Source organism: Thamnophis elegans, chromosome 2 (genome assembly GCF_009769535.1).
Source record: "Thamnophis elegans isolate rThaEle1 chromosome 2, rThaEle1.pri, whole genome shotgun sequence".
Classification (NCBI taxonomy): Eukaryota; Metazoa; Chordata; class Lepidosauria; order Squamata; family Colubridae; genus Thamnophis; species Thamnophis elegans.
Window position 1 is genome coordinate 27,787,018 of NC_045542.1, and position 23,100 is coordinate 27,810,117.

Genomic DNA, 23,100 nt, shown 5'->3' on the forward strand with positions numbered 1-23,100 from the left:
TTAATGTAACTGAGCTGCTGTCGTTGACATCTTTTATACAATGCTGGGATGATGGGAACTATGGGGGCATCATTGATAGAGCGCCTGGACTCTCACAACATTTTCCTGGAACCTTCCCTTTGGTGGTGTCCCACATTAACACTTCTAGTTCAATATTTTATAATAAATCAGAATTTTGTCAAACTTTTTAAGTTTAAAATTTGGAAGACATAATGCTGTGACAGCTGTGCTGCACTAGTAGGCCAATGACATCACCCCTACAATTTATTATCACAGACTTCTACATCTGTATCTACAGACTGCCTCACATGCTTGACAGGACAGAAACACCAAAACCAGGAATTTGACAATGATCTGAATGTTTTTATTTAAATAAAAGGAGTGAATAAAAGCAGAAAGATCCCAGAGGATAGCAAAATTACACACATGTATTTGAGGAAAGGGATTAGTGTGTGCAGCTCATATTTACTCAATGTTACCAAAGTACAGTTTGATCTGGTTCGTCCTTGCCACTTCTCCAAATGATGGTAAATTCCAGAACAGCTTGACTGGGTCAGCTTCCTATAAAGAATGCAGACCAAAGCCGTATTTTGTAGTATCTGTTTATTTACAAATTTACAGCTGAGAGGCAAGCCAAACAGAAATGAAAGCTCAATATTAGTCATTGATATCTGTCATGGTAACTCTTAATTCTAGCAAGCAGCAACTGTGATATTTTTTTTAAAAACCAACACACCTGCTAATAAATTAGATGGATGCTGAACCATTCATTCAAAAGTTCCCCATCTTACCCAAATAATTGAAGGAGCACATCATTTTTATATTTCTGGGTGTCTTCCCCCCACACTCCTTTTCTAGATTCTAGTACATTATATTTCCTTTCCCCAAACTTGCTTTTTTAAAGCCTTTTGGAAATCAATGAATTTCATCTTTCCTGAATTCTATAAAGGTGTGCGTGTGCGAGGGAGGGAGGAAGGGTTCAACAATTCCAGAGGTTGTCCCTTCATCCCTAGTTTTGCCCCAATCCAGGCACGATTAAAGAAATAGCTGTTAAGAAAAGAAAGAACTTAAATGGTTAAATAGTGGCAATTTATGGGAGAAATGTTTGTCCAAAGATTTGTGGAGAGAAGCTAAAAGAAACCAGAGTATATTTACCTATATGTCGATGCCCTTGATTGTATATTATAGGCAAGAAAGAATGGGAGGAACAAAGGACATGTAGAGAATTGTGTGTGTGTCCTACAGGCACGGACCTACTTCTACCTTAGCATAAAGCTTCATTAAATCGTCAATTTCATCTCCAGAAATGTCATTACTTATATTGTCAATAGTGAGCAGGGATTGGAAATCTGGATCATCCACTTGCAAGTTTGGCATATCAAAAAGGGAGGAAGGTTCCTGTTCCTGTTCCTCTTCATTTGACTGGAAAAGAAAAGGATCTAAGGAAAAAGAGGAAGGGAGAGCAAATCAGCCAAGATAAACTCAGAAAGACAAATGAGAGAAATCCAAACGAAAAGAGAGAAAATGGAAAGAAACAAACAATTCTGCAACCATAGTCTCAAAACTTCTGTGGAGAATCTCAGTCATCCAGCTTGTCCCAAAGGTGCTTTTTCAGGAGGCAACTGGACTTGTTTTTTCTTTGCTTTTGGCTTCTCATTCAAGAAGCTTCTTCAGTTCGGACTGGATGGTGGGGAATGGAAGGATTTATATTCCTTGCAAAGAGCTTGTCATTTGCATTCTTTTAGAGAATCACTGAGTCGTTAATGACCAGCTGTCTGCAAGGAGTATAAATCCTTCCAAAAACAGCTCCTCTGGGACACAGTCTCAAAAGGATTACTTCTGGGACAACAACTGCCCAATTTAAGAGGGCCCAGATACATTATTTACCTTCCTTGACAAGCAGAAAGTTATCCTCTCTATACTCAGGATTTTGCAGTCCATCAGCTACCAACTCATTGCTTATAGGGAGTAGTTCATTTACTGGTACATCTGGTGTCTGAGTCTCTGCTGGTTGCCTGGATGAATTAGAGGAAAAAGGAAAAAAGAAGCATTCTACCACCTTCAGTAGCATCCATAATTGAGATGGGGGGCAGGGGAGAGACGGTATCTTCTCTGCCATGACACCAAAGTTGGGGAATTCTCTTGCTAGAGAAATTCAGTTGAACTTAAAATCTCTTTTAAGATTTAGACAATCAGTTCAGATTTTATTTCTCCCATTTTTTAAACCTGCATTCGGGTGTTCCCCGCCAATCAACTGATTTGCATAAAAAGACTTAGACACAGCACCTCCTTGAGTGGAAGGCACAGGCAGCAATGGCTTGATGGGGAGCTGCCTGGTCTATTCCAAAGGTGTCCAGCTAGCTGGCCTCTGGATTAAGGGATTAAACCAGGGAAGAACACAACCCAAAAGCTGAGCAGGACATATAACCTCAGCAAGGAGTTCCATAAACAAAAGTCCTATTTGCTCTCTGAACTTCCCTTGCTTGGTCATTCTTTTATCTAGTCTCAAAAGCTTGCCGGGTGGGGGTGGGGTTAGAAGGGTGGCAAAGAAGGAAGGAGGCAACTCAATCAGAAGCACTGTCTGCTTGCATTACTCTGGACCCAAGTCAAGGCCTTTGTAGATGAAACAGGCCATTGTAGGCCAGTGAGATGAAACAGGATTCCCACGTTAGCTCAGCCTCGCTTGTCTATCACGGGGTACAGAGCCCATGAGAAGTGGGGTTGCAGTAGAATGTTGGATTCAAGTGAATGGAAAACAGTTTGGGAGTGATGCATGTGACAATTACAACCAATGACTTGAAGAAGCAAAGAAAGGAGAAGATGGCATTACTCACGTAGAGACTCTGATCAGGCGACGGTTCAGGTATTTTCTTTGTTCCATTGTGCTTACTGGAAAAAAAGAAGAAGTATGAAGGATGGAGAAGCAGCAACACTATCAATACTTTCCAATCCTTGCACCAGATTTAACAGTTTCCTTCGCAGTTTCCTTGGTGGTTAAGGCATCAGGTTGAAAACAAGGAGACTGAGAGTTCAAGTCCTGCCTTAGCCATGAGAGCCAGCTAGGTGACTTTGGGTCAGGCACTCGCTGTCTCAGCCCAATCCAACTCACAGGGTGGTTGTTGTGGGGGAAATAGGAAGGTGTGCTGGATATGTTTGCTTGCCTTAAGTTTGTTGTAAAAAAAATAAATGCAGGATACAAATAAACAAACAAACAAATATCCTTACTATGGAGATAAATGTTTGCACTATAATTTTATTCAGAACAGCATGAATATTTCAGAAGAACTCTGGTGGAAATGATGCATGGAAAGGGGAAGCCCTAATCTTTTGCCTCAATTGTTGAAATTGGCATGACAAGGAAAGATCCCATGTTTACTAATTAAAGATTTCTTTGCCATGCCAAGAGCATCACTTGTATACCTGAGGCATCATCCGTCTTTGTCTCCTTTAAACTGTAAAACCCCCTGGAACAGTTTAGGTTGCTCTGTAAGGTGTCATCATAATCAACATCATCGTCCCTCTGACAAAATGCACTTTAAACCTTCCCTACCCAAACAATTACATTTACTAGATCTCAACATCCATATAGCAATTCTGGAAATATCAGAATACATCTGAACTCATTCATGGGAAAATGCAGTTCAGCTGAATTGCAGGGTATAAATAAGAGTCCCAGTGGAGAATGCCCAAGGAAAAACTGGCAGTCACTAATACCTTTCTGGCATTCTTTGTAGTAAGAACCAAAAGCTTCATCCCTTGGCATGTCAGGATACAGGTAGAGGAGTGGATTCTCTGGAATGACCTCTGTCGCCAGGAGTTGGTAATCTCGGATGATATCAGGCAGTGAAAGGAACTCCAGCTCTTTCCTGGTGTAGGGCTCAACTGAATGGAACTCGGGAACACCTGCAAAAATTGGGTTCTCGGTGATCATCCAGAAATTTGAATCTGGGAGGGCAATGTGCTTGATGAGAAGAGGGGGGGGGGGGATTCAGAAGACAGAATAATAGAGTTGGAAGGGACCTTGAAGGTCTTCTAGTCCAACCTTCTGCTCAAGCAGAGATCCTACACCATTCCCGACAAATAGCTGGCTAATCTCTTTTTAAAAACCTCCATTGATGGAGAACTCACTACTTCTTAAAGCAAACTGGTCCACTCATTTTCACCTTCAGGAAATTTCTCCTTAGTTCGATGTTGGACCTCTCTTTGGTAAGTTTCCATCTGTTACTTCTTGTCCTGCCTTGAGGCCTTTTGGAGAAAAGGCCAATCCCCTCTTCTCTGTGATAGCCCTCAAATGTTGGAAGACTGCTACCATGTCGCCCCCTAGTCCTTCTCTTCATTAGACTAGACATACCTAATTTCTGCAATATATTTCAACCTTCAGTTCCCTAATCATCTTTGCTGTTCTTCTCTGGATATTTTCTAGAGTCTCAATATCTTTTCTGTATTGTGGTGACCAAAACCGGACACAATATTCCAAGTGAGTCTTACCAAGCAGTATATAGCAGTACTAATACCTCATATGATCTTGATGCTATTCCTCTGTTGATGCAGCCTAAGACTGTGTTGCCTTTTTTTGGCAACTACTGCACATTGCTGGCTCATATTTAAGTGGTTGTCCCCTAGGACTCCTAGATCCCTCTCATAGTTACTGCTGTTGAGCCAGGTACAACCTATTTTTAAAAATATACTGTTAATGTTAATTCCTGCTAATTCCGAAAGATCTCCTGTATGGAGAATTGGGGAAGAGAACGCGCCCCAGAGGGAGACCACAGCTGCGATATAAGGATATCTGCAAGAGAGATCTAAAGGCCTTGAGAATGGACATTAACAGCTGGGAAACCTTGGCCTCTGATCGTTCAGCTTGGAGGCTAAAGACGTAGCATGGGCTTCTCCAATTCGAAGAGACACTTGTTCGGCAGGTTGAGGCAAAGAGGCAGTCCCAGAACCAGTGAAATCTGGGGGCTGGGCAGGGGACAGAATGTATCTACACTCAGTGTGGAAGGGATTAGCCACACCAGATGCTGCATTAGGACCTCTTTTCAGAGCACAATACCATAGTCTTTTGAGACTGAAGGATGCCAATGACTGTTAATGTCTGGAAAGTCACTGCTTCGGCTACAACTCATTAACATTGCCCTCATAAAGATATTACCTGAAAGAAATTTATGAAAGGAATCAAGAATGGGAAAGGGGAATATGCATCCTAATATTATAATTGAGAGCTGAAGACAATGGAGAAAGGGAAAACGAAATGATAATGAGATACTCATTTTCCACACTCCTACTTGGTTGCCCCAATCTAGTCTATTCCAATACAAGGCCCTCTGTACTGATTTTTAAATTGTGAGGAGCAGAATAGAAACATCTCTGACATCTTCTTCTCCTCAGCAGCTTAGTCTGACAAGGTATTTGCTAAAGTTGAAAATGTCCCAGAATGAGTGTGAACGCTAAAGGAAGCCAGCAGTATGGGGTATTTAGAACAATGTTTCTCAACCTTGGCAATTTTAAGATGCATGTACTTCAACTCCCAGAATTCCCCTGCCAGCAGAGAATTCTGGGAGTTGAAGTCCACATATCTTAAAAGTGCTGAAACTGAGAAACACCGATTTAAAAACTCCCTTATGAGAGCAAGGGTCTCAATCTGTCACATCTCCAAGTGTCTTTATGAGCTTGTAAGAGGACTCTGCTATTACAGAAATTATCTAAACATAGATTTGAAAATATTCTTTTAATGGTGGAGGATTTAAATAATGACTTGAATGGCTCAATCAGGAATTTTCAAGCTTTTGCTTGTTTGTTTAAAAAGAAATCCAGAATCCCTAATCGAGAGGCTGTCTATGGCTGAAATACAAACGCAGGTTGACTGATAAGGTACCATTATGGTTTTTATCCCATGAAGCAATACATAGAAATAACTGGAACTTAAATGGATGACATCACAATGCATTGATATCTGAAGAAAAAGTACTTGAGATAAAATAAGAGAACAAGTAATGAGAGATTTAATTGTGAATGGTTTAATTATTATAGAATTTTTGAAAGATTTAAACTTAATAAAAAGCTTTGTTTTTGCAGGAGATAAATCTGAATTGGACTCAAACTTATGTTCTGGATATGACCACTTGATTGGTAAAGTCTATAAAATATTACTTAAGATGAATCTGAAAGATGAATATGTTAAAGATTGCATGGTAAAGTGGGTGAAAAACATTGGTTATAATACCCCGTTTCTCCAAAAAGAAGGTTGGGTCTTATTTTCTTTTGACTCCTGAAAAAAACAGGCCTTCTTTTTGGAAGGTTCTAATTATTGACTCACCTTGCAGCGGTGGCACTGACAGCAGGAGCCCGCTGCTGGCTCACTTCTTCTGCAGCCGCTTGCCGTCACTCGCACACATCGCCCTAGCCTCTGTTTTGCCTTCAAGTGCTTGCTGGAAGGCAACTGCAGTGATCCGGAGCTCTGTTATTGGCTGCAGATACCTTCCAGTAGGCATCTGAAGGAGAAACGGAGGCCTGGGCAATATGTGCGAGTGGCAGCAAGAAGGCAAGGCAGGTGTCAGGGTGTGCGAGGCCTGGTAAATAGGGTAGCTCCACCCCCCATCCCCACCCTAGCTTATTTTTTACTTGTGTGCCCCATCCCCTGGGTCTTAATTAGGCTAATTTTCTGGGTGGGGCTTAATTTAATTGCATGCGCTCAAAATTATGATAGGGCTTCTTTTCCATGTAGGTCATCTTTTTGGAGAAACATGGCATATCATTAGATCAATGATCTAATTCTCCCATTAGATGGGAGAATGTATGGACCAAGAGTTTAAAATTTATTTTGAATTACAGTTTGAAAGAACATTTTTATAGAATGATATATCAACGGTATTCGATTCCAGACAAATGGGCAAAAATGTACAGAGGAACTTCTAACCAGTGTTGGAAATGCAATCAAACTCCAGATACATTTTATAACATATGGGTGGTCTTGTAAGTATGTAAATCATATTGGATAAACATAATAATGATAATGCAGAAAATAATCAAAATGCAAATATTAACGAAACCCGAAGCTTTTCTTCTAGGTATTATGGACAAATCAATAAAAAAACAGTTTGGGACTGTATTTCTTTTCATGATGAATGCTGCAAGGATTGTTTATGCCAAGGATTGGAAAGAAAAAGGGACACCGACTGTTGAAGAGTAGATTTTTAAAAAGGCTGAATTGGCAGAGATGGCAAAATTAATAGCACTGATTAGAAACAATAGTTTGTAGGAGACTGGAAGCGGTGGACTTTCTCTGTGTTAAGTCCAATAACAGAAGGCTTTGAAATTTTTGTTTTGTTTTTGAGGTTACCTGTCAACTATTTTCTTTTTAAGTGAATAGTGGGTCGACTAGATAGACAGTCAATCAATTTCAACATTGTTGAAATAGTTTTATATAACATTGTATTTTAGTAAATATAGATGGGAAAATAATAATTAGCTGTAGACCTGTTATGCACGGAGAGTGGGGGGACATCTGAGGCATTTGAAATATATATTTTTCAGCATTTAATCAGGGTGGGCATTTTATATTGAATTTGTTAACAATGATATATTTGTTATTTGTTGTAGGCACACTTTTTATCATTTGTTTGGAAATTTGGTCTGCAGTTGATGCCTTCTTTTTCCTTTTTATTCTGTATTTTAACTTTGGAGATAAATTTAAAAAAATATTTTAAAAAGAGACAAACTTCTAATGATAGAAAATTGGCTGTTTCTGAGTGACATTTTTTTTTTAAATTGCCCTCAAGTATCTTACAGAACCTCATCAAATTTTAAGGAACCGCAGGGTTTGAAAAATCCTGGTCTAATATCATGCCAACACTTAATAAGCTGAGATAAGCCATTTTCTAAGGCATCACTGAGGATGATTAAAAAGTAAGATAGGAATCCAAAAACTCACCATCATTGTTAAAATCTACCCAGGTAAAGGTGATGCCGCCACTGGAGGTACTCTCACTAAAACGTATCAGGAAGGTGCCAGCTCTTTTCTTTTTCAGCAAACGCTTTTCATATTTGCGGCTCACAAATCCCATGATGAGCCTAGTCAAATTTGGGAATGGGAAAGATACAGATCAGGAGAAGCCCCTCGTTTTCCTTTGCTTTCCAACAGCTTTGGTTTCACCTCTTCCTCACTGTCTTTTCAAACCCTGGTTCCTGCATGCAGAGTCACGGGTTAGTAAATGGCTTTCCCAGGGGGGAAAAACCCCTAAACACTGTGTTCTTTTCCTGGCTTCTGCAATCTCAGTTAAGGTCTAGGACAATTAGCACCTCATACCACTCTTCTGTCAGAGCTGAAGAAGCTTCTTGGATGAGAAGTGAAATGTTGTCAAAAGTTGTTTTTTTTTTAAATAACCCAAGGAAGTCCAGTTGCCTCCTGAAAAAGCACCTTTGGGATAACCATGACCTGGATGACTGAAAATCTCTACAGATTTCAAGGTCTAGGACAGGTTATTTTTTTTAAAAAAATACTTGGCAACTTTAAAGTAGGTAGACTTCAATTCCCACAAGTCCCAAGCCAGCATATTGCCTGGGGAATCTGGGAGATGGAGTCCCCATGTCTTAAAGTTACCAAGACTGAAAAAAAAACAACAGTGGTATAGGACAACATGATGCTGAACATTATGGAAAAAGCTGTATCCCCAGCTTCCAAGATAAGGTTATGAAATTCTGTTCCCAAATCCAGGAGAGATGCTGCTACTACCCCGATATTTGGGACTGTCTCCCTAAGGAATACAGGTAGTCCTCAATTTACAACCATATTGAGCCCAAAATTTCTGTTGCAGAGTGAAAGTCCCATTTTACGACCTTTCTTGCTACCGTTGTTAAGCAAATCACTGCAATTGTTAAGTTAGTTAACATGGTTGTTAAGTGAATCTGGCTTCCCTGTTGACTTTGCTTGTCAGAAGGTCGCAAAAGGGGATCACTTGGCCCTGGGAGACTGCAGCCATCATAAATATGAGTCACCTGCCAAGCGTTCAAATTTTGATCCTGTGACCATGGCGATAGCTGTGCGCATGAAAAATGGTCACGTCACTTTTTTCAGTGCCGCTGTAACTTGGAACGGTCACTAAACAAGCTGTTGCAAGTTGAGGACTACCTGGGCATGATTTGGCATTTCCCCCAAAGGCTAGCAATAATCAAGAGGTCCTCGTTTTTATCACTTTTTGTTTCTCCCCAATTTTTACTTCTTGTTCCAGAGCTGAAGGAGATGCTCTTGAATCAGGAGTAGGATCCCATCAATCCAGGTCCAGAAGCTGAAATTATTGTTCTCTGGGGAGCTTGCAGTCGATTCCTGGAGGGGAAAGAAAACAGAGGGCAGTTAAACGAGGATGCTGGCAAGGTGGACAGCAGACACTCCAAAGGAGCTTTTTTCAAGGACAATTCCTTACCTTTGAAAACCGATCCCATGTGATGGTACTCTCTGAGTTCACGCCTGGCCCTTTGATGGGAAGGAAAAACCCACATCACTGCCTTGATAAGGATGTCAACCCAAGCAGAACCCTTTGTCAGGCCTGCAACCATATTTCTCTTGGATCTTTGGCCTGCCACACTTTCTATTATTCTACTATGCCTTTTACTATTGTGGGAAAATGGGAGTAGGGATTGTACTGAGTTAGATGCTATGTAGCCATAACAAAATTCCTTTTAGAAAGCAAGGTCATCCTTTGTCTCTGCACCTGATAGAAACTGGATGGGTGGAACTGCAAGCATGGCAGTGGAAGATTGGGCCATGTGATGGACTTGTGGATGTGGGGGCAGGATCTTGAACTTTCAACTAGATGGGGAAAACTGGGAAGCTTTCAGATTTGTGTTTTCCCAGATGTGCCAACATGGCTTTTAATAAATTGGAACTTTGAGCAATACTTTGCCTTGGACTCTATTTACTTTTGGATGCTATTTGGAACCCTGATACCCTTATTTCTTTCAACAGGGCTATTCTTGTCTCACAATGAGAGTGAATGGAAAACTGCTGGGAAGCAGAATGGAAGAAATAAAGTACAGCCCTCCAATGAATCAAGCACGCCTATCAATTCTGATTCTACATTCCCAGCTCCTAAATGCCCAATTTATAAATGCCCAATTTTGCCTAAACGCCACTGCTGAACAGACAAGAGACAGAATATGCCTGGGCAGCAATAGCAATAGCAGTTAGACTTATATACCGCTTCATAGGGCTTTCAGCCCTCTCTAAGCGGTTTACAGAGTCAGCATATTGCCCCCAACAACAATCCGGGTCCTCATTTTACCCACCTCGGAAGGATGGAAGGCTGAGTCAACCCTGAGCCAGTGAGATTTGAACAGCCAAACTGCAGAACTGCAGTCAGCTGAAGTAGCCTGCAGTGCTGCATTTAACCACTGCGCCACCTCGGCTCTATCTTTGGCCTGCCTTTAAACCCAGACCTGTCCATATCAATGGAATCCCCGCTTCGTCTGCATAGGGACAAGACCTCCCATTTTTACCACAGAGTTTTTCTCCCAGCATCTTGAGTTGATGGTTATCCAGGCCTTGCTCACTAACTGCCGAGAACTGCCAGGATAATACAATAGAAAGCTGGGCCCAGGTGGCAGCTGGTGGTTTGGAGAAAAACAATTGGTTCTAGGAAGGGGGAAGAAAAAAGCATTAATCAGATACTTGATTTTATTTTAAATATGCCCCCCTCATGCAAAGGGATATCTATGAGGAACAGTTTTAGAGACATAATTCATCCCCTTGGGCTGCCCAAGGAAACTGGGAGGACAGATTAGCATTCTGCAACCTTTTGTTGTGGTCCGCTGGCGGCCTGAGGAGCTTGCAGCAGAGGCAGACAGCGAGGAGGTTGGGGAGGAACATGGGCCAGTCCTGGACTCTGGGGAAGGCTCAGATGAGGGGTGTGCTTTGGAGGCAGAGTGGGGGCCAGGGCCACCTGGGAATTATGTGCTGCCCCCGGAGTCTCCAGAGTCATACAGCAGCAAGGCAGTGGAACAGGCTCCCCCTGTTCCCAGAGCTTCCAGAAGGCAAGAACAGTTAAGATAGAAGGGACAACTGGGGAGTAAGACTTGGAAGTGATTGGCCGCTCTCATAGGACATAAAGGAGGGGCAAAGCATGTGAGCCTTTGCAGGAAGCAACTTGCTTTATGCTGGTCAGTTTACCTTCTGAAGCTCTGTTTTGACTCTTTGCTCCATGTGGCCTTGCCCAGCTAATTGCCAATTTGGTCTTTGGAAGCATTTCAAGGAAGATAAAGGTGGGTGCCTTATCCCGAAAAGCTTTGGCAGCCTACTGTAGGACTCTTTACAATTATTTGGGACTCATTACGGGCTGTGAATAAACATAATTCACAGCCTTTGAAACAAAAAGAGGGTTTTGGGGACTAAGCGTGTGCTTTTTACTGTATCAGGAAGCCTAGGTCAGAACATCTTTTCTTAATAGTTTCCACTAGAAAGTTCTCTGTCCTCAGCCATGATGAGACCTTTCTCTTACATGCCAGGGGAACATCATTTTAGGGAGGGTTGCTTTAAACTCGGACTTTGGAGAGGTTAAATGTATCATTTATTGTGGCCAATCTGGGTAGAAGAAGTTTGGTCTACAGTAGAGAGATCATGCCCACTTCTGAGAAATGGCTGTAAGAAAACAGATTCTTACCTTAGTATCTCTGCTGAGCATAATAAACCATAAAATGGAAGCCCAAGCAGTGGCAATTTGGTTGGCATTGGAAACAATCACCACTGGCAAGGTGGATGTCTGATGATGAAAAAAGGTTAGACAAGAGGGAATTGATACAAACACACCACAAAGGTACTCCAGGTCATTGTACACTACAAAGGACTTATTGCTCTATTTGTAGGTCCATCCAGTGACATAAAAGCAAGATGTGCAGACACAATTCCAACCACAATGGATTATAGCCGTTCTCAGGTAGTTCTTGAGGAGGGACAGTGTAGTGGCAATGCAGAAAGATAATAGTTATTTCGAGAGTTAGTAACATATTTTGAATCCTCCTTCATATTAAGAAAAGTCTAGAAATTTAGACTCGTATAGAAAATAGGTGATGATGTTTGTTTATGCATCAATTCTACATAGCTGTCCATCTCATAAGAAGCAACAAATGTTGAGTCTTTTGGTTTTATAACCACCGAGAGAAGGGATGTATCTTATGCCATCACTGACCAGAAACAGATCAGAGGAGAATCTAGTTCAGGGGTCTCCAACCTTAGCAACTTTAAGACTTGTGGACTTCAACTCCCAGAATTCCTCAGCCAGCTGGCTGAGCAACTCTGGGAGTTGAAGTCCACAAGTCTATAAGTTGCCAAGGTTGGAGACCCCTGATCTGGTTAACCAGGATCTCCCCAAATTCAGTCTAAGTTTCCCTGATGCCATAATGCCAATATGAAATAATAACAACAACAATAATAATAAATAATAAAAAACAACTGAAATGTACAATTTATTGATATCGCGGGAACAGGAGACGCCAGAAACAAAGAAAAAGAACTGGAAAAAATATCAAAATATTGCAACCTGCCCATCGAAACTATGCGATTATGGATGAAATATGTAACAGCGATACCCATTGTCATTGAGGCACTTGATACCATGACCAAGAACTTTACAAAATACATCAATAAATTGCAGCTTCCTGGAATAACACCAGCGGAACTGCAAAAAAACTATGGTACTTGGAATATCGTATATTTTAAGAAGGTATGTGGTTGATACCTAGGATGCTGGAAGCAACCCGTATCAACCATTTGCACCAGTCAATGGTATTTATGACGCATTATTGAATGTTCAGTTGACTTGAGTTTCATGTTTAATGAATAAAGTAAATAATAATGGTAAAAATTAGCACCAGTCAATGGTATTTGTGACATATCTTTAAATGTTCAGTTGACTGAGTTTCATGTTTAATGAATAAAAGAAACAATAATAATAAATAATAATAAAGCTGTCCACCCTCCTAAATTTAATGGAATCAGGAAGATTCTATTACCTGTAGCTCGCACTTGATATCTTGATAGCAGTAGTCCAGGGTGAAAGTGATAACGTGCAATTCTTCGGTGACAGACAATGATCCCTATCACCCAAACCCCAGGAGAAAATGAACAGATGCTGATCAGAGCTCATGAGGCTATTGCGTGCCATGCTTTCAGGTTTTACTGCAGCACTAGCTTACAAGAGATATGTTCCCTTTAGTGGCTGACAAGTTGGTTTTGTTTATACATTCAAAGAAAAGAAAGAGATCGGTGAAGGGATTCCTCACCTTACAATGGCAATTAGGAGCAGGACTTCCATCTCCAAGCAGAGGCCATAAAGGGCAATGCCATTGCTTAGCAATGGCAATCCCTGCAATCCTGGTCCCAGCAATCCCGGTTCCTGTCCTATCGCTAGGTAAGGCAGTTTCTTTCTAGTTTCCCACAACCAAAGTAAGCGGGGAAATTAGTTAAGAAGTTCTGTGTCCAGGTCTGCAAGCAGGTAAAATGGCATGGGTTGGCTGCATAAGGAGATGTGTGAGAGGCACAGGGAGGGTGCTCAAGAGGATGAAGGGATGCGCAAGGGGCACAGGTTGGGGAGGGTTAGTGAAAGACCAGGCTGGGCAGGGTAAACAACTGTGGGAGGCACAGATCAGAGCGTGTGTGCGACTGACTGGTGTGAACACAGAAATGATGGGGGTGGATGGGCTTATCTCAGTGACTTGTAACCTTCCCGGTCAATTTCTCCACTGACTTTCTAGAGCAGAAGTGTCAAACTAGTGGCCCATGGATTGTATGTGTAATGCACTGGCCATTCCCACCCCTGTTTTAGTGAAGGGGGGGGAAGTCGCGATACATCACATGATGACGTTTGATAACCCTCTTCTAGGGAGAAGCTGGAAGAGAAGGCTGAAAATGGTGAACATGGGATTATAGGGTGCTTGACAACCAATTTTAAGTGGGAAAGTATTGCCAGGCACCCAAACCATGGACATGTGATCATGGGGATACTGAGATAGCCAGAACACTGAGGACTGGTAGCAGAGATGGTATTCAGCAGGTTCTGTCCAGTTCTGGAGAACCAATAACAGAAATTTTGAGAGAGAGAGAGAGATATAAAATAATAAATAAATATAAATATTTTATATTTATATTTGTTTTGTTAAGATACAACCTGTTGTGCCTTAAAATGGCTTATACCGTACTGCATTAAAATGGCTTCTACTGTACAGTGCTGTGGAGTTGCCATGGTAATGGCTTTACGTACTCCACAAGGGGGCTCCCTCTGGTAAGGGAAAAAATCCAACATTAGAAATTGCGGTGACGTTCATGGAAGGTGGGTTGGGATAAATAAATACCCGGGCAGCACCGGGTTATCAACTAGTAGCAAATACAATCTCCTGCAGCAAATTAGAATCCCATTGAAACAACAAAAGAAGCTGGGATAGACTTCTTTTTTTATCTGGGTTTATATCTGGATAAGGGCCTCCCAGGGCTTAGGATACATTGGGGGTTGAAGATCAACCAAGAAGAAAGCAATGCCTCTTCCGAGAAAACTGCATGAACACATCCATGAGGATACCAGGAGTAAGGCCTGACTTGAAAGAAACTACTTTTTTTTTGTAAAAAGATTTTTATTTGTCCCTTTCAAATTCATTCTTAGATATACATTCTTATAATTGCTATTTAACATTTGTCTATTCATCATAGTCTCTATATTTATTTTTATACACATAGGCAGTATATAATAGTTTGGGTCACTTTCTTACCACCCTGTGCCTCCATCTTCTTTTGCAACACCTTTCTCCTTCCATCTTCTTAACTTCTTCTCTACCTTCTTCCTTCCTCCTCTCCTTCCTTCTTTCTTCTTCCCTTCTCTTTCCCCTCTCCTCCTCCCTTCTCCTCTTTCTTATCCTCTCTCCTACTCTTAATTCCCCCACCCTTACTTTCTCTACTTTACCCTTTTCTTCTTTTCGCTCCTCATCCCCTCTCCTTTCCATTGTTGCCCTTGCTTATTTACTTTCTCTGTTGGGTTCTCGGGGTGGCATTTCAGCGATCCCAACTTTATCTTTTCATACCAATAATTTTCTCTGTTTACATTTTATTTCTAATATTAGTTTTACTTATATCATTTTAAGGAAACTACTTTTGTGGAAAAAAAATGTACATACGTGAAACAGAAGTGTAAGCCGAAGATCAAAGAAGTACTGTAATTTGCAATTATTCCTCATTTGTGATTTGAGACCTATGTCTCAATTTTTGAACATGTTCTACCACCCTAAGAAGCACGTTCTTAACATTTGCTGGGAATGAGCTAACACAGCTTCCAGGTATTGATGATTAAATCCAAACCTGTGGCTAGGCCCACAAGCCATACATGGCATCTTTACACTAAACAATCACCTTTTATTTAACTGAAATCTCACCTCACTAATCCCTTTGTTGCCTTTCCCTGCACCAGAGATTTTCTGTTCTTTCACTGTCTTCCTCAGAGAGAAGAGAGAAAAATTTTATTAGTGAGGCTGAAAGGGAACAAAGATCAGATCAGACCAAATCATTGTATTGCTGGAAGTTTTCTCCAACCTATTGCCTTCCAAATATATCACTTCAGCAGGTTATCTTTTCAAAGAAATACTTATCATCCTATTCCGCTGTACAAACAAAAGAACCTAGTACAAAACAATCCTAGTTTTTATGACTGTGGCCCCTTAGAAAATAATTCTGAAAAAATACTGGACATCTTGGGCAAGCACAACAAAACCTCTCTGTTGTTCATTAAAGCATGCTAATCTTTTTAGTCTTCCATGAAAGCTTGGAAAAAAAAACATGCCTCTGCTTTAAAATAAATGAATCGTTGATGCTGGACATTTTTAATGCAACTTTTGAAGTAATGGGGTCTTTCTTACAGACCAACATAAATGTCTGGAAAAAGAAGTCTGTACTTTAATGAATAGCAGAAAGCTGGTGTGAGATCAGAAGCATGTCTTCCAAATTGGTTTTTTTCTCTCACCAATTTCAGCTTCTCCTCAACTTCTTCTCTTGCATATTGAGTGTTCAAGTTGGTTTTAAAAGATTTTTTAAATAAAAGGCTGAAGCATAGCACCATTAATTTATGCAATTGAAAAAACAAATGTTCTCTGCAGTTGTTTTATGCTCCTGACACACGACAATTTTATCAGAGCATTCATTACTTTAACATCTTTTTAGAAGAGGGGATGTAGATTATTTGGGTTTTGATGGGCAATCCCATTTTGCTGCTACAGTACCAAACACTGGAACAACGTACTTCCTGAAAAAGTTAAACACTAGATTTTTTAATGACTAGGTAAATAATAGGTCAAAATTTTAACCACCTGAACTCCCTAATACATTTTGTGTGTTTGCAAGGGGACCGAAGCAATAGATGCAAGACAGGTGGTTGCCTTGGGGCTTGGAAGTACAGGTGACAAAGGAATAGCTACTGTGTTACCACCTCCTCCCAAACTGCAGCCATTGACTCAGTCCCTTTGTTATGACCTAATTCAGTGGTTCTCAACCTGTGAGCCGCGGATCCCTGGGGGCCGTGATGTCATCACAGGGAGTCCGCGAAGGCTTGAAGAAATGTTATGATTTAAATCTTGACTTAAGTCTTGGGTCTCTCTGGCAATGGCCCGTGGCTACAAAAGATATAGGTAGTCCTCGGCTTACAACAGTTCATTTAGTGACCCCGTGGAAGTTACAACGGCACTGAAAAAGGTGACTTGTGACCATTGCAGATTCCTCATGGCCATGTGATCAAAATTCAGATGCTTGGCAACCGGCATATATTTATGACGGTTGCAATGTCCAGGGCTGTTGCAACCCTTTTGCAACATTCTGACGACCAAAGTCAATGGGGAAACCAGATTCACTTAACAACTGGGCTACTCGCTTTTCATCTGCCGTGATTCACTGAACGATTGAGGCAAGAAAGTTTGTGAAATGGGACAAAATTCACTTAACAAATGTCTCACTTAGCAGCAGAAAATTTGGGCTCAATTGTGGTCGTAAGTCAAAAGGACTACCTTTATTTAAGGGGGATCTGTTGTGAAACAAGATTGAGAACCACAAACCTAGATGGTTAAGAGTGACCCTCATGGATCTGAGATCAATTGCAGCAGGTCTGAAAGCAGGAGCCAAATTTCCTCCTTTGTTCCCACTCAGCTTCAACTGCTACAGCCTTAGTACCAGGGGTGGGCTGCTGGGGGTTCCCAGGGGTTCCGGAGAACCTCTAGCTAAGATTCTGTGCAGTTTGGAGAACCCCCAAATCCCACTCCTGGCTGGCCCTGCCCACCTCACCGTGCCCCTCCTCAAAGTCCCCACGTGGCCCGTTTTAGATGCAGGTAACTGCAGGGCGCGCACGGAGGCTCTGGGAAGGTGAAAAACGGGCCTACCGGAAGTTCAGGAAGGGCCTCTGGAGCCTGGGGAGGCTGTTTTTGCCCCCCGGAGGCTTGAGGAAAGCCTCCGAAGCCCAGGGCCAAGATGCCCCCTCCCCACCATGGTCCAGGAGGCCGACTAGGCCACGCCCACCAAGCAACCAGGCAGAGAAACCCTTGCAAAATGTTTGAAGCCCACCCCTGCTTAGCACCTGAGCTCCCATGGCTTTTTCACCCAATAAAGCTGATTCACCGGAGGCATAAAAAAATACAAGTAAACAAAATCTAATTTTCACCACATTTTCATCTCCCACAACTCCAACTAAAACACAACTATGGAAAAATTAAAATCTGCAGGAGTAATATGGAAGGGAAAGAATAAAAAGGAGAAACATGGTGATATTTTAGGTATGTGAATTTTTTAAAAAAAATGCAGCCCAAATGGACAACCACTAGATATAGTGTACAAGAAATATAGCAATAGCAATAGCAGTTAGACTTATATACTGCTTCATAGGGCTTTCAGCCCTCTCTAAGCGGTTTACAGAGTCAGCATATTGCCCCCACAATCTGGGTCCTCATTTTACCTACCTCGGAAGGATGGAAGGCTGAGTCAACCCTGAGCTGGTGAGATTTGAACCGCTGAACTGCAGCTAACAGTCAGCTGAAGTGGCTGCAGTACTGCACTCTAACCACTGCGCCACCTCGGCTCTTTTTCTTTTAAGACCAAATTTCTTAGCTATTGCCAAAATTTAGTAGAACAGGATGGCAAAAAACAATGGTTTCTATGTTAGCAATGGCTAGGTTTCCCTTTGTGGGGGAAAACAATAGCACGTAGATGTATATACCACTTCACAGTGCTTTACAGCCCTAAGCGGTTTTCAGATTCAGCCTATTGCCCCCAACAATCTGGGTCCTCATTTTACCCACCTTGGAAGGATGGAAGGCTGAGTCAACCTTGAGCCTGGTGAAATTCGAACTGCCAAATTGCAGTGAGCTGGCAGTCAGCAGAAGTAGCCTGCAGTACTGCATTCTAATCACTGTGCCATTGCGGCTCATGTTGTATTTCCAGTCCCCCATTTTAGCATTTAAACAGATCCTCTTGCTCTAACTATCCTTTCTCCTTTCTATATATCTAAAGATTCAAAACATCATCCAATATTCACATACAATGTATTTAAAATCACAAACGAGTCCTTGCTTTTGGGGCTCGTCCATCATCAAGGTTTTGGTGCTGGATGTCAAAATATTGAATTTCCGGAACCTTCAAAATGAAAAACAGAGAGTGAGAAGATAAAAATACAAGATCAGTCACAACACATGCCATTTCCTGGTGGCCAGAGAATGATATATTTCAGTGGTTGGGTTCCGGATCCCATTGCAACCGGTACAGTTGCAACGTGGCCCGGCGCCCACTATCTGAATGTGTGCAGCATCCTTACCTCTTGCGATGTCTCCGCAAGCCTCTGCAACGCTCCAGCTGCTCGGTGGAGCGTCGTGCAGGCACTGTGTGCTCCGTGCGTGGAAGCACCGAAGAACTCAAATATAGGTAAGGAGTTTGGGTGGGCGGGTGAGCCCTCCAGAGCACCGTACCGGAACGGTACCCACCTGCAACCCACCACTGATATATTTATATAAAACACGACCATGGTATCTCCTTTGCCATGCAAGTATATATTTAGAGTGTCTTGCCTTAACATATTCATAATAAACTTTTTGAACAGTTGTCAATTGGAATTATGAAAGTAGGTTGTGATTTCCCCCCCAAAATAGCTGTAATGGCCATTCACAAAACAGCTGCTACGGTGAATATGTGACTGTGTCACAAATACTAATTTTCCAGGAGGCAAACTGGGGAGGCTCCTTACCATTCCAAGGAACCTTTCTTCCCGTTGACAGGGCACACTCTCAAACAAAACACTGAACTGTAGATACCCATCTTTTTATGTGTAAAATTTGCCCATAGAGTTTATGAAGGATCTAGGGATATTCTTGAGCATCACAATTGCCCCCGAGACTGCCTGTCTGATTTGTAACATTTCATTAAGCACCGTGCAATGTTTAAAATATCCAATAAAGAAATCGGACTGGGAACTTGATGGGAACCAAGGTGAGTTTCTAGATAAGAGCTTATCTACTCCTGAGCTTATTACTCAAATTATAGGGCAGGCATACTATTGCCTTCTCCAAAGGTCTCCCCTCCTCGGTATCCACTGCAGTTTTCCAATCTCAGTTTCTTTTCAATTCTGCTAAGTAGGTGATATTGGAGATGGGCCTGAGAGCTGAAAGATCTTCAAATCTCACATCTATCAATAACTCATTTATCTCTTTCTAAAAAGGGCCCCACTAAGAAACTCCTCCTCCATTAACCAGATAAGTAAAGCTTTACAACCTCCAGATTAAGAATCATGGTCCATCCACTACCCTCCCAGATAGGAAAGGCTCCTTATTCCCATTGCTTTTATTCAGTGATTTCTTACCCGGTCAAATTAGTAGCATCCCTGAAAAAGGTAAGAACAAGAAAGATCAATCAATGGATGATTCCATTGTTTAAATGTTTAAAAACATTTAAAGAAGCAACACCAGATCTTCCTTGCAACAAGTACAAGCAAATTAACATTTTCCCATTTCTCTGGTATTTATTAAATTTATATGCTGCCCAGTTCCCAAAAAAGGCAACTCTGCCCAACTTCTATTACACACATAGCTCACTTCTTCCCATAACCTTAAATCTTTTCACTAATCCAAAAATTCTTGTCATTTCTGACTCTATGGCAAAAAGTTCATTTAGGGTTTCTAGACTTTTATAAAAAAAAAATTTCTTATTTTAACCCTGACTAAACAGGTCATTTTTATAAAAGACTAGAGTTTCAGTAGAATAACATACCTGTCAATTTCAATCTTCACTTCCAGTGGCTTGTTTCGATCCAGCAGTTTTACCAGTAGTCTGAATCATGGAAATAGCACCAATTAAAATCCATGTGGTTAAAAAAAAAAAAAAAAAAAAGAGGGGGCAGGTAATTATATTTTTAAAATGAATTGCTTTACTACTAGTCAAAAGTGTTTCTGCAAAATCCTGTCTTGAGGTGTTCTTGAACATTTTTCCTAAACAACCAAAAAATATAGCCGTCCTGGTGGGATTTGAACTGTTAAATGGCAGCCAGCTGAAGTAGCCTGCAGTACTGCACTCTAACCACTGCGCCACCAGGGCTCTTTTCCTTGATCTTGGTGCTAAGGTTTATGGAGCAGAGCAAATTCATTCTATTTTACTATCTAAATCTGCAATTAGATTGTCTCAATAAAAAAAAAATGTGATTGTAAGAGTATTTGAGAGCTGGAAACAGTAACTGTTCTTCAAAAAGCTTGTTGCTGCTTAGTTTTTTTAAAAAAAATATTTAAGAAGAGGAAGCTACTGTTTTTCCTGTTAAAACTTATAATATGCAATCTTTCTCAATTCCCACCACAGATATTTGGAAGCTTCAACTGGTTCAAAATCCAACACACAGGCAATTAGTTATACATGCCATACAATTTGAATATGTTAGATCTTTTGTCCATCAGCTGGAAAGTCTGCCAGTTTGCTTCCGGGTTCAACTGAAGGTGCTAGTAAAAATCTATATAAAGCCTACATGACATGGGACTACCGTATTTTTCGGAGTATAAGATGCACCTTTTTCCCTCAAAAAAGAGGGCGAATCTCTGGGTGCATCTTATACAGCGAATACAGCATTTTTTTCCTCCCAAAGCCCCACCCCTTCATCAAAATGGCTGTGCAGAGCCTGTAGGAGGCTTTCAGGGAGCTCCTGGGGGCTGGGGAGGGCAGAAATGAGTGAAAAATTGGCCTTTTTTGCTCAATTTTGTCCCCCCCCCAGTGCCCAGGAGTACTGTATAAGCCTCCTAAAGGCAATGCATGCAATTTTTTTGACAAAACCTGGCTGGTTTTTTGCTCATTTTTTTTGGGGGGGGGGCACTTCCCAGGAGCACTCTGCGAGCCCCCTAAAGGCTATTCATGCCTTTTTGGGGGGGGGGAATGGACCCGTTTTCACAAAAGACGGGCTGTTTTTGGGAGGTTTGCAGAGTGCAACCCCCCCACCCCTTTTTAAATTTGCCTCTTCAAAACCTTGGTGAGTCTTATACTCCGAAAAATACGGTAGTTTATTTGAGACTACCTCTCCCAAGCTACATCTCCCCACCTCATCAGATCCAGACATGTTGTGGGTCTTGTCCACTAAGGAGTTCCACCTGATGAGGCCTGGGAAAACATTCTTTTCTGTCATGGGGCCTGTCCCTTAGAACATCCTGCACCTGGAAACAAGAATGGCCCTGATCCTGCTGGCCTTTTCAAAACCCTGAAAACATGGATTTGCCAATGGGCATGAGGACCAGGGAATGTGCCAGAGCTGGCATGACGTTACATTGGTGTGATTGTTAGATACAATTACCTCAGCTATGCGCTTTAGGAATTTACTACGAGGGGATGTTTTATGTGTTTTTATATTGGTTTTTTTTAAAATTTGACTTAATTATAAGCCATCCAGACTCATCTTTATGAGACTGGCGGTTATATAGACCTGAATCATAAATTTATACTAAATAACCTAGCTGTTCTGAGAGAAAGCTACTTTTTCTGAGCACAGATGAACTACAGTAATGCCCTAAGATGACAATAACAATAATAACAAGAACACCAATACTATAAATGTCTGGGACCCACAACCTTTGATCTGGGCCCTTCTAAAATTTTCCGTTTCCTGCCGAAAACAATCCCCAGGAATGGCCATTGTTGGAGTAAGGATTCCCCTCACCTGGCCCGGACGGAGAACTTGTGGTTGGTTCTAAGCACCAGTGGACGTTGATTGGGAACTTGCATCTTAGGCTGTACCTCCACCACAAAAGCACTGGTGAGAGGAGATCAACGTTAGTCTTCTACAACCCATCTATTATTTTGCCCACCCCCCCTGTTTAACATTCCCTTACTGGCAGAATCCTTCCCCTCCCTTGTCACCTTTTCAAGAGGCAGATTATTTGCTCCTGAAGCGCCTTGAACAGAAGGGGCAACTGGCCCTTGAGGGGATCTGTCTCGTAAGTCAACTTTTCGTACATCCCTTTCAGCATCTTTAATAGGTGCAGCAAGTAGAAGAGGATCTCAGCATTCTTAGTAAACCTGTAATTCAGGAGGAAGATCAGTGGATAACAGGACTCTCTATGAACAGACTGTGCAGACATCTGCAAGAGTCAAAAAACAACAACACCTAACTATAAGTGCTCCACAGGGAAGCCTAAAATTAAATAGACTGCAATTCCTTTCAATGGATTCAATAGGGAATTCAGGGAAGAAAGTGAGTTGCAGCCCATTTTGTGACATTTTGCCATGGTTGCTAAGCAAATCACTCGCAGCTGTTAAGCAATCTTGGCTTCCTCCAATGATGTTGCTTCTCAGAAGCCAACGGGGAAAGTTACAAAGGGTAATGATCACCTGACCCAACGACAGTGCAATGTCATAAATACATGCCAGCTGTCAAGTGCCCGAATATTGTTCATGTGACCATGGGAATGTACAGAGGTAAATGTGAAAACCAATCACAAGTCACTTTTTTCAATGCAGTTGTAACTTCAGACAGTCACCAAACGAATGGTAGTAAGCTAAGGACTTACTATAATGCAGAGATGTCAAACTCGATTTCATCAGGGTTGTGTTTGACCTCAGAGCGGGCCAGGGGGTGGGGG

At 41.6% G+C, this 23,100-nt stretch overlaps 1 protein-coding gene across 3 annotated transcripts in view; it reads right to left on the reverse strand.

Moving 5' to 3' along the window:
- Positions 1-586: 586 nt before the first annotated feature.
- STAT2 (signal transducer and activator of transcription 2) overlaps positions 587-23,100 on the reverse strand; it is a 41,002-nt gene continuing 18,488 nt past the window's right edge. For all 3 annotated transcript variants that reach the window (XM_032208814.1, XM_032208812.1, XM_032208815.1), the window contains exons 9-24: positions 22,379-22,537; positions 22,179-22,271; positions 20,261-20,320; positions 19,854-19,874; positions 18,544-18,637; positions 15,406-15,462; positions 13,000-13,083; positions 11,652-11,750; positions 10,492-10,627; positions 9,420-9,469; positions 9,216-9,322; positions 7,931-8,070; positions 3,715-3,903; positions 2,835-2,889; positions 1,888-2,015; positions 587-1,439 (exon numbers count right to left, since the gene is read on the reverse strand). In XM_032208814.1, the coding sequence (XP_032064705.1) occupies positions 1,240-1,439; positions 1,888-2,015; positions 2,835-2,889; positions 3,715-3,903; positions 7,931-8,070; positions 9,216-9,322; positions 9,420-9,469; positions 10,492-10,627; positions 11,652-11,750; positions 13,000-13,083; positions 15,406-15,462; positions 18,544-18,637; positions 19,854-19,874; positions 20,261-20,320; positions 22,179-22,271; positions 22,379-22,537 (1,672 nt within the window). In that variant the 3' untranslated portion in view covers positions 587-1,239. The remainder of the gene's footprint in view (positions 1,440-1,887; positions 2,016-2,834; positions 2,890-3,714; positions 3,904-7,930; positions 8,071-9,215; positions 9,323-9,419; positions 9,470-10,491; positions 10,628-11,651; positions 11,751-12,999; positions 13,084-15,405; positions 15,463-18,543; positions 18,638-19,853; positions 19,875-20,260; positions 20,321-22,178; positions 22,272-22,378; positions 22,538-23,100) is intronic.